Source organism: Crocuta crocuta, unplaced genomic scaffold (genome assembly GCF_008692635.1).
Source record: "Crocuta crocuta isolate KB4526 unplaced genomic scaffold, BGI_CrCroc_1.0 scaffold48, whole genome shotgun sequence".
Lineage (NCBI taxonomy): Eukaryota > Metazoa > Chordata > Mammalia > Carnivora > Hyaenidae > Crocuta > Crocuta crocuta.
Genome location: NW_027533089.1, coordinates 6,419,840 through 6,431,779, shown reverse-complemented (window position 1 = coordinate 6,431,779; position 11,940 = coordinate 6,419,840). Strand labels below are relative to the sequence as shown.

General features: G+C 37.8%; 1 protein-coding gene across 5 annotated transcripts in view; it reads left to right on the top strand.

Moving 5' to 3' along the window:
* Positions 1–2,115: 2,115 nt before the first annotated feature.
* PTBP2 (polypyrimidine tract binding protein 2) overlaps positions 2,116–11,940 on the top strand; it is a 78,446-nt gene continuing 68,621 nt past the window's right edge. For 4 of the 5 annotated variants that reach the window (XM_077746181.1, XM_077746180.1, XM_077746179.1 and 1 more), the window contains exons 1-2: positions 2,116–2,196; positions 3,717–3,747. In XM_077746181.1, the coding sequence (XP_077602307.1) occupies positions 2,189–2,196; positions 3,717–3,747 (39 nt within the window). In that variant the 5' untranslated portion in view covers positions 2,116–2,188. Of the gene's footprint in view, positions 2,197–2,931; positions 2,951–3,716; positions 3,748–11,940 lie in introns of those variants that run through there. The other variant, XM_077746182.1, reaches the window with a different exon arrangement.

Here is an 11,940-nt window from a genome sequence, read left to right as displayed (position 1 = left end):
CCAATCTAATTACTTCAATGACATCTTTAACCTTTGTGAAAAATCTCTATATAGATTTATTTATATGAATATTTTTGGCTGTTAACAATCCAAAAGCTAAATTTGTTACCGGTTTCTTGTCAAGTGAATAATAGTTAATAACGAAAATAATAAGTATGATGATAGCAGCCTTTATTGAATATTTACCATAACCTGTCACTTTACTAGAGAGGTACTTTACATATATTAAGGCATTTAGACTTCACAACTATCTAGGATGAAGGCCCTATTTTATATCCCTTTTTCATTTTCAGTAAGAAATCCCATTTTTTTTCAGTAATAAACTTTTTCCTGGAGAAGGTAATGAACATGCTTAATGTTAAATTTGAACCTAGGTTTTAATCAATATGTTTTTGTGCTATACATTGTTACATTAGCTTCATTCTTGACTCCATGTTATATTTTTGTCTTATGTCTTACTCCTTATTTGACTTTGTTATTTCATCTAGTATTTTATATGTCTTGACTTGTAAAGAACATTAATTCTTTTCGAGAAAGTGAAGGGTTTAAATAAATAAGCATAATGACTATTATTTGTTCATAACCTTGTACTTTATAAGGAGAAAAAATAAAGAAAAAAGTGGTTTTCAGAATATTATGATTTCTTTCGCCATTTAAGACAGGCTTCCCCTCATGAGACAGTTTGTCTTTGCTGATCAATCAATATTGATTGAGTCAATGTGGAGAATACGGAAAATTATGCTAGAGTTCCTGCCCTTTGGGAGCTTACATATTTACTTGTTGAGGGAAAATACATGTACAAAACCACAAATATATGAAAAGTGATAGGACCGATAATGGGTCCTTTATGTATTGCTAGTCAATGGTGAAGGCAAAGGCAAGGCATGCATTGTTGGAAATAGATTTTTTTAAGGATTGCCAATCCCTGAGGTAAATAACATTTGTATACTTTTAAGAGTTCTATAGCAAAATATTTGGGCAAGATGCTCTTTAAAGTCTGTCCACTTTAAAAATAATATTATTTTAGGAGTTGTATAGTAAGTACCGTTCAGTACAGTGAAATTCCAATTAGGAAAGGAGTAATGTGTTGCATGTAGGAGGTGGGCACTGAAAGTAACTGGGGAAATATAGGGAACACTAGTCCTGTGTGTGTGTAGTGTAGTTCGGGGTGATGGATGGAGAAGACGGTAAGTTGCTGGCAAAAGTCACCCCACTAAGCAAATTTCCCCCAAATGGGTGCTTGTTCAAACTTTGTTGAGCCCCTGAAAAACACGTTAAAGGAAAGGCCCAATATACTACTAGAATTAAAATGGCGACTGTGAGATACACAGAAAAGGAAGTCAATTTGTGTGGCCCATTTCCACGTTCCTTCTATCTCTAACCAATTAAGGCTGAGGCACCACTCCCATCCCCACTTTCCCTTTCAAGCTCCCAAATGGTAGATCGTAACTATCGCTGCATTTTTCATACCTACTCTTTATGACGAGGCTCGACCTGTGTTCTTTTCCATCCAAGGTACTGTGACTATTTCCTACAAGTGCTCATTATCATCAGCTGAGGTGAGAAGCACATTCTCTTCCAGTTGCCAGGGAACTACGATGGTCTGGAAACAAAAGCCTAGGTGTCAGTCTGATCTGTACAAAGCAGTGGTTTCATTTGGTGGGGTAAAGGTTTTTTGGTGTTTGTTTTTGTTTTAGAGGATGGAGAGGGTCTGCAAATAAAAGATGGCGTAGGAGGAAAGCTATAAAATAGTTTTTCCTGTGCCCAAGTAGGTCGAGGGTAGCCAAGTCGGGACCCGGTTTGGAGTGAAAAGTGGAGGCTGCTTGGGGGCAGGCTTGCAGTTCTGGGACCACCCCCCTGAGATCCAGGGCAGTGGGTGTGGAGGGTTGAGAGCTGTTCCATCCACGCCGCCCAAGACAGACATCAGGGACTTCTCAGAGGCGCGTGCAATAGGAAAGCAGGCCGCCCTGCTTCACCGCCGCAGGCCTGGGCCCAGAGGGCGGAGGGCGGAGGGCCCCAGGCGCGCGGCCGNGGCTCTTTCCGCCGCCGCCGCTGCCGCGCGCTGCCCCGTGCGCTCCGGCACCTTCGGCAATTTCCGTCGGGCCTTGGCCGCCATTTTCTCGCCGCTTGTGTGTCTCGCTGGCTGCGTGGCTCGGTTCTTGTGAGCGAAGCTTTGTCCGGTTCGGCAATGGACGGGTATGTAATGGGGCCGGCGAGGAGGTGTGTGAGAGGGGAGTTGNATTGGGGCGATGGCGGGGGCGACGACCCCGGAGGGGAAGCGGGCACGGACTGGGCGGCGGGGGATGGGGTGGGAACCCCAGAACGTCTGGCCCGTCCCTGCCCCCTCTAGGAGCCATTTCGATCCGTAACCTGGGACCCGAACCCTGGGTAGCCGCGCCTGTGGGAGCGAATGTAGTGGCCAGCGTGAGGCCTGTGTGGGGGTTGTTAGGGGAGAGGAGAGAGGCATCTTTTGCACCCCAGCCGTCCTCTGCCTCCCCGGCCTCGCCCGGCCGGCCCTGGCTGGGGGAGATGCCGGTGGCGGGAGCTCTGGGGAAGGCTAAGTGGGAGCCGCTGGGGAAGGGGGGGGGCGGGGAGGGCGTGCGGCGGCGGGAGGAAGGGGGAAGGCAGATGTCATACTCCTTTGTTTTCACTTGAGTCTGGTAGTGGGGGCGGGAGACCGAAAAAATGCCTTTTTGTGGGGGCCTGAGAACATTCAAGCCTTGGCAGAAGGGCCCAGAAATTAAATCATCTGAAAAACCGAGTGTTTGTGGTCGACATCAGTCACATGGGCAAAGGCCAACAGCCATGGCAGAAACAAGAGCAGATAGTCAACACAGGGCCATTTTTTTAAGCCACTTTGACCAGTTTCGGGAAAAACAAAAACAAGTCCAAAAAGCCAGATCCGTGCCGCATCTTTGAGAGCTCGAGTAGAGCTAGAATGCTGAGTGAGGTGAGGGCAAGGGCTTTGGGAAATGACCGCGACCGGGGTCTCCCCGGTACTTAATGCTCTACATCTGAAAAGACTTAATGATTTAATTGTTGGAAAGGAGGCACCCTTGAGGGCGAAAATAGAGCTATGTTCGGCCCTTTTAGGGAAAAAAAAACCCCAGTTATTTAAAAAGTACATTTATTAGAATCAATGACAATATATCAAGTGTCCAGTAAATTATGAGTTTATTTTAATTAAGTGTTTGGTGTTTTTAAAAGGTATTAAGGGAAGACCATATCAAAGTGAACAGAAACAGAACCTTAAATGATCCTACTGGTATCTAGAGATAACTTTCCACATGAAACCTAGATCTAAAGAAGTTTGCAATTTCCCCAGGTTAACATGGAAATTGATGGCAAAAGTTGGCACTGGAATTCATGTTTCCTGATTGTATCAAGATAACCAAAGAGTTGAAGTTTTAAATTATTAACCTAAGTGTACTAGCTTTGTAGAAATGGCATTATAGTTTGGGAGTTTTGTTCTTTTTGGTATTTACTGGGTTATTAAAAAATGCCATGAGTTTAGTGAATTTCATCTTAAGTTTGAAAGCAGTTTTTCAAAAATTGAGTTGAAAATACTACACAGAATTGTCACTGACCATCTGTGTGTTTTCCATTTATATGGTTAGTGGAAGATCTATGAATGATGAACTGCCCTAAAAAGTTTTAGAGACCAGCAGTGATCATTAAAAGAATAACAGGTTGAAACTATTTTTTTTTCTTTACAGAATTGTCACTGAGGTTGCAGTTGGCGTGAAGGTAGGAAAAAATTGTTTGAAACTAATGGAAACAGAATGGCTGAATTTACTATTACCATCAATGGAAATTTTAAGTTAGCTTTTGAAAGTTAGAGTTAACAAAACTCAAGTGTTTTCATTTAATTTTGAAAGTTGGATTACATAGTTTATAATCTAAATAGACAAAACTAAGTTTTTCTAGAATAGCTGTGAGAGTAACATTTTTAAGTAGGTATGAATGGTGTTCAGGGAATTAAAAATGCTTTCAGACATGGTTTTTTGTGAATATAAAAATGATATCCCATTTTTCTGAAGAGAAATTATGGTTTTAAGTGGGCAGATAGTGATTTGACCTAAGTCATATAATTTTATTAATCCAAGTTTTTTTAACTTTTGATTATGAAGACTAAAATATGTGTCAGTAGTGAGCCACATTAGAAATCTGTTATCTTGATCCTTAAAAGAAATGAAACTTGTTTCAGCAATTAGCTTCAAATGAGTCAGGAGTTAAGAGCTGGTTTGTCTTTCTATTAAGGGAAAATAGGTGTTATAGCACAGATCATTTGGAACCTTTCCCTCACATTTTGGCCAGGAAAACTACTACTTTAGACTTTAGTTCTAATACTTAGGCCTTTGATTTCCTTGAATTGTTGCATATTTTAACAACACAATATGTTAAAATTTTTGTTAGCAATCCTGTTTTCCGTGTTTGGGTATGGTCTTGTCTTCTATCTTTTTAATTTTTCTAGTCTGGCACAACATACTCCAAACCTGATACACAAATACTTGTTGGACGCAGTAACATTTCCCCCTTTCAAGTGTGAGTAGTCTTGAGAGGCTTTGTCCTTAGTGTAGTGATGGTGACTGTCACAATTATTTTTTGTGATAGTCTTTAGAACACTTTAGGGGATATTTTGTATTTTTTTGCTTATTTCCTGTCCTCTGCCCTGTAGTGCACTGGATACTTGTCCATGCTTTAAATTTTTTTTTTAGATGTTTTATTTATTTTTGAGACAGAGAGAGAGAGCGAGCGCCAGTGGTACAGTGGGGTGTGGGGCAGAGAGGAAGATACAGAATCCGAAGCTCCAGGTTCTGAGCTGTCAGCACAGAGCCCAGCACAGCGCTTGAACCCACGGACGATGAGATGAGATGACCTGAGCCTGAGATTATGACCTGAGCCTGAGATTATGACCTGAGCCAAAGTCAGATGCTTAACCAGCTGAGCCATCCAGGCGCCCCATTTGTCCATGCTTTAATTTTAAGCTTATTTGTTGAGTTTATATTGTGCACATTGGAGGAGAAAGAGCTTTTTTTGGGGGAAGGCATTTGTTTTTATTTGGCAGTGTTATTTTCTAAGTTGAGGTAGTTGCAGGATTTGAAATCAGGAATAACCCAAGATGCAAGATACAGAATGTATAGTTACCACCCAGATAGGTATCTTGTGGAATTTTGTAAAAGAATGAATGACACAAGTCTGAGTTGGCCACTGTTAGTGGGTGAGGAGAGAAGGAATTCAGACAAGAGCCACCATGAGTAGGCCGAGAGAAATGAGGAGACTTGGCATCGGATGTTCAAGTAGGGTTTATTGGTCCTACCAGTTTCTGTATTAGTGGCATAAAAAGAAAAAAATTGCAAAATGATGTAAAAATAATTGCCAACCATTTTTTTATCCATTGTTTAATACAAAAGTTTGAATAACTGAAGTTTTGTTTTATGAACTTTTCTGAGATAGTGGTTAAGAATTTTTGCCTTGAAGTCATGCCTATGTATAAGTAATTAAGTTCTCATTATGTATAGATTTCTCCGTGCCCTTAAAAAATTCAAAGTAGAAGTTATTTCTCCTTGAGGCCCAGTCCTGTTTCTCAGGTGTAGGTAATTATGTTAAATTTTTTCTGGTGCTTCCCTCCCCACCTGAAGTGTTACCAGCTTACATGTTATCAAACATTATCATCTTTGCTTATTTACACAAATGGATTATTAACATATACTCGTCCACATCTTACCTTTAAAAAATAGCTTTATTGAGATACAGTTTAATATAAATGAACTGGACATATTTTAATTACACAGTTTTTGATATATAATGCATCTGTGAGACCGTTATCACAATCAAGATAATGAACATCCATCACCCCCAAAAGTATTATTTTGCCCTTTTGTAATCTTCCCTTCTTCCTTTACCCAAACAACCACTGATCTGCTTTCTGTCACTATAGGTTGTTTGGATTTTTTAGAATTTTAAATGAATCCATATGCACTCCCTTTTTTGGGGGGAGGTCTTATTTCACTCAGTAATTATTTTGAGATTTACCCATGTTGTCTATCAATAGTCTATTCCTTTTTATTGCTTAGTAGTATTACATTTTATGGATATACAGCAATTTATCATTTAACTCTTGATGGACATGTGGGTTTCCAGTTTTTGACTATTGTAAATAAAGCTGTAGATATTCCTGGAAGTCTTTGTGTGAACTTTTGTCTGTCTTGGGGAAAAAACTTTGATGGGAACAGTTAGATCATGTGATACGTGTATGTTTTTAACTTTTTAAAAAACTGCAGACTGTTTTCCAAAGTGGTTGTATTATTTTACATTGCCACCAATAGGGTATGAGATTTCCAGTCCTTCTGCGTCCTTTCCAGTGCTTGTCGTTCTGATTCTAGACCTTCCAATGAGGGTGAAGTGGTAATCTTGTGGTTTTAGTTTGCATTTTACTAATGTCTGTGATGCTAAATATCTTTTCATGTGTTTTTTGCCAGCTGTATATCTTTGGTGAAGGTCTCTTTATATCACCATATCACCTGCCCACTTTTTAAATTGGGTTACTATTGACTTTTAAGAAGTCTTTATTCTGGTTTTAAGTCCTTTATCAGATATGTAGTTCATAGATACTTTTTTTTTTTTGCCATTTGTAATTTCATTCTCTTAATAGTGTCTTTTGAACAACAATTTTTAATTCTGATGAACTTTATGAATTTTATATTGTTCTGGCTTGTGCTTTTGGTGTCATGTCTAAGCCGTCTTTGCCTAACCCAAGGTCACAATGATTTTTTTCCTTTTATTTCTAATAGAAGTTTTATAGTTTAGGGTTTTGCATTTGAGGCTTTTTGTTTGTTTTTTTTTAGTATGATGCAGAGTATAAATCAACATTTCTTTTTTGGGGGGTGTGGAGTTAAACTTTTTCCAGCACTGTTTGTTGAGAAGGCTGTCTTTTGTTCATTGAATTGGTTTTACACCTTTGTCAAAAATCAATTATCCATGTATGTGTGGTTCTATTTCTGTACTGTATCCTTTTCCATTGACCCATTTTTCTCCATCTAGATGCCAAAACATACTGTCTTAATTATTATGACTTTATATTATGTCTTGACATCAAGCAGTCATGGTTTTCTTTATTCTTTTTCAAAGTTGTTTTGGTTCTTCCATGTCCTTCATATTTTTATGAGTCCGTTTCTATAGAAAAGCTTGCTAGGATTTTATTGGAATTAACTTGAATGTAAAAAGCAATTTGAGGTAAATTGACATCCTAACAATGTTGAATTTTCCCATTCATGAACACAATTTATCCATTTACTTAGATCGTCTTTAATTTCTTTCAGCAGTGTCTAGGTTTTTTTTTTTTTAATTAGAGAGTGCACATGTATGCACAAATGAGAGAGAGGTGGGGAGGGGGAGAGAGAAAGAAAGAGAGAGAGAATCCCAAGCAGGCTCTGCACTGACAGTAAGGAGCCCAATGCAGGGCTTGAACCCACAAACTGTGAGATCATGATCTGAGCCGAAATCAGTCATTGGATACTTAACCCACTGAGCTACCTGCCACCCAGGCACCCCAGCAGTGTTTAGTTTTCATTGTACAGTGTTTGTGCATTTTTGTCAGATTTATTCCTATTTCCTGCTTTTTGGTGCTGTTATAAATGGTATTTTTTAAACCTCAGTTTCTAGTTATTAGTGTAGAGAAATACAAATATTTTTGCATATTCTTGTATTATTTACTCTTGATAAACTCACTTGTTAGATATAATAGCTTTTTTTGTAGACCCCATCAGATTTTCTGCGTACACTGTTGGTCCTACATTTTCCTTTCCTATCTGGATGCTGTTTTTTCCCTGTCTTGTGGTATCTTAGTACAGTACTGAATAGAAGTGATGATATTAGAGTGAACCCCTAAATGCTATTCTTCCTTAAATGTTTGGGCAATTTACCAATGCAGTTGTGTGGGCCTGATGTTTGTTTTCTTTGTGGAGGTTTTAAATGACACATTTAGTTTATTTAATAGATACAGGACTATTCAGGTTATCTATTTCTTCTTAAATGAACTGTGGTGATTTGTGCCTTCCATGTGAATTAGTCCATTTCATCCAAGTTACTGAGTATTTGCACAGAGTTGTTTATGATAATTACCTTTTTTATAACTGTTGGTTTCTGTAGAATCTGTAGTGATGTCACTTTTTTCATTCCTGATATTGATAATTTTGTCTTTTTTTTTTCCTTGTTAGTCTAGGTAGAGATTATTGATTTTATTAATATTCTCTAAAAATCAGCTTTTGGTTTCATTGAGTTTTCTGTTTCCTCTTTTACTGATAACTAATGTTTTAATTTTCTTCTGCTTTGTACTTAGTTCTTTTTCAACTTAGTTATGTTGAAGCTGGTATCATTGACGTGATACCCTTTCTAACATAGAGGTTTAGTGCTGTATATTTCCCTTTTTTATTTTTTAATTAAATTTTTATGTTTTTCTTTATTTCTGAGAGCAAGAGAGACAGAGCTTGAACAGGGGAGGGGCAGAGAGAGAGAGAAAGAGAGAGAGAGACCGACCCAGAATCTGAAGCAGGCTCCAGGCCCTGAGCTGTCAGCACAAGCTGGCCTTGAACTTGTGAACCACAAGATCATGATGTGAGCCAAAGTTGGACACTTAACTAAGCCATCAAGGTGCCCCAATATATTTCCCTCCAAGGTACAGCTTTGATGGCCTCCCTCAGAGTTTTTTTTAAGTTTATTCATTTTGAGAGAGAGAGAGAGAGAGAGAGAGAATATCCCAAGCAGGCTCTGCACTGTCAGCATGAAACCAAATGTGGGGCTAGAACTCAGGAACCGTGCTTGAGATCATGACCTGACCCCAAATCAAGAGTTAGCTGCACGCTTAACCAATTGAGCTACTCAGGCAGAATTACCCAGGTACCCCTTCCTCTCTCGAAATTTTTCATGCATACTTTTTATTCAGTTCAAAATGCATTGTAATATATTTTTCTGACCCATGTGTGATGAGAAGTATGTTATTTATTTAATTGCCAAATAATTGGAGTTTTCCATAGATGTTTCTATTAGGTTTTTAAAGAATTTTTTTAATGTTTATTTTTAAGAGAGCACGTGCACACACACACACACACACACACACACGTGAGGGAGGGGCAGAGAGAGAGGGAGACACAGACTCTGAAACAGGCTCCAGACTCTGAAACAAGCTGTCAGCACAGAGCCTAATGTGGAGCTCGAATCCACGAACTGTGAGATCATGACCTGGGCTGAAGTTGGATGCTTTACCAACAACCACCCAGATGCACAATGTCTCTGTTATTCTCATTCAATTCCATTGTGGCTAGAGAACATATTCTAAGACTTGAATCTTTATAAATTTGTTGAGACTTGTTTTATGATCCAAATATCATATATCTTAAGTTTTATGTGCACTTTATGAGGAGGTGTATTCTGTTGGGTAGTGTTTTATAAATCTCATTTAAGTTGTTGATAATGTTGTTGAAATGATGTCTGTCCTTCCTCATTTTCTGTCTATTGTGCTATCACATTGAGAGAAGGATATTGAAATTTCCTTTTTTTACCTGTGCATGTGTCTGTTCTTGCAGTTCAGTTTTATTTTTTTGAAGTTTATGATTAGTACATAAATGTTTAGGATTACTATGTCTTCTCTGTGCATTGACCCCTTTTTTATTATGTAGTGACCATTTTTATCCCTGGTAATACTCTTTGCCTTAATATCTACTTTTTATGATACTGATATAGCCATCTTGGCTTTCTTTTGAATAGGGTTCACATGGTATATCTTTTTCCATTCTTTTACTTTCAACCTATTTGTGTCCTTAGATTTAAAATGTGTTTTATGTAGAAAGCATAAAGTTGGAATTTGATTTTTACATCCAACTTATACCCTCTTGTTCTAATAGATTAGTTTTAAAACTACTACTTTGCTGTTTTTCTGTTTGTGTTTTGTGTTCTTTGTTCCCGTTTAATGCTTTCTTTCGGTTGGGTATTTTTTTTTTTATTCCATTATATCTCTTGTTAACTGATTAGCTTCTAACTTTTGGTTATATTGGTGGCTGGTTTTAGGAGTTAATCTTAATAATCTTCCTTCAAGGAGTGTTTATGCTACTTACTCTCTTGGACTGTGCTGTTGGTATTGTATATTTTACTTCTGTGTATGTTATAAATCCTGTATTTGTTGAAACAGCCATTGATCTTTTAAGCACTACTTAAACAATAAGAAAAATATTTTCTATATGACTCATAACACAGTTATGTGCATGCATTGAATATTCAGGGGGGATTTTCCACAGATTCCCAGAGTTGTCTCTGTGCAACTTTCTTTGGTACTTTGCTGCCCAAACTCTACTTTGGTCTCCTTGGACTCACGTCCTCTTACATAGGGAGTGTTTGAAGTTTGGCTATTTTTTCCACCTGGACTGTGCTATGGCTTGGTTTGTCTCTCAAGAGAGTAAGCTGGAGCAATCATGGACTCACCTTACTTGTTTTCTGAGTTTCAGGGATCATTGTCCCTCATTGTCTGATCTTCAGTGTTCTTCAAAACCATTGTTACACATGTCATGTGTGATTTATTTTTTTAAAGTTGTTTCAACGGGAAACATATTACACCATCTTGCTGGAAGTCCAAGTCCACCTATTTTTTTTTTAATTACATAGTATAGTCTGTAGTTCTAGATCTGCCTCATTCATTGTTATATGGACACACTACAGTGTAGTTCCTACATTGATGACATTATGGTTTGATTTTAGTAAAAATGCGTCAAATCAGATTTACAGTTTAAAGTATGAAAACCACAATGGCAAAAGGATTCTTCACTGATTTGTTTTCCATAGTTGTGTGTGGGAATGCCTATTTCTCCACACCCTTATCAACTCTGGGTTTTTAAAAATTTAGAATATCACCTAATTTTAGGATAAAAACTGTTTTCTAATTTATATTTTGAAATGGGTGAGATTTTAAGACTTTGACTTTATATTTCTTGTCCTGTGAATTGCCTTTTTGTATACCTGACCTATGTTAATGATCATCTTTGTTACATTTCTGTGTAAAGTTTATTTCATACATTGTAGGTACATTGTCTTACAGGTTATTACCTTGAATTTCTTTGTGTAGTGTTGGGCATATAGATTTATTTGTATTATTAAGGAGTATAGTTTTTTTAAATTTTTTAAATGTTTTTTATTTATTTCTGAGAGAGACAGAGCGTGAGCAGGGGAGGGTCAGAGAGAGAAGGACACACACAATCTGAAACAGGCTCAAGGCTCTGAGCTAGCTGTCAGCACAGATCCCGACTTGGGGCTCGAACCCGCGAGATTGTGACCTGAGCTGAAGTCAGATGTTTAACCGACTGAGCCACCCAGGTGCTCCTATAGTTTTTGGGGGTTTTTTGGGTTTTTTTGGGGTTTTTTTTAGTTTATTTGGTCTTAAATGTTTTTAGCTTCAGGTCCTTCATCTTTCAGATGAGATTGTAATAGTTTTGAAGATTAAATGTGGTTATGGATAAAATATTTTTCATAAACAAGGTCCTCAGTTAATGTTAACTGATTTGTACTACATATAGATTATCCAAATTTTATAGCTTTAGGGTGTGTTGAAATTTCATTTTTCATTGCCGTTACTTGATTTTAGACTCTTTTTGGTTAGCTTATTGAGAGTATGAAAAGAAATTTGTGAATTTTTTTAAAAAGACTTTTTAAAATTTATTTCTTTATTTTGAGTGGGGGCAGAAAGACAGGGAGAGAGAATTCAAGAAGGCTCGACATTCAGCACAGAGTCAAACAAGGGGCTTGATCTCATGATCATGAGATCATGACCTAAGCTGAAATCATGAGTGCTTAGCTGACTGAGCCACCCAGGCGCCCAGGAAATTTGTGAATTTTTAACAGAGATTTGTTGCATTTTCTTAAAATGGTTTTTTATGTTCTTTGTAATTTGTAATT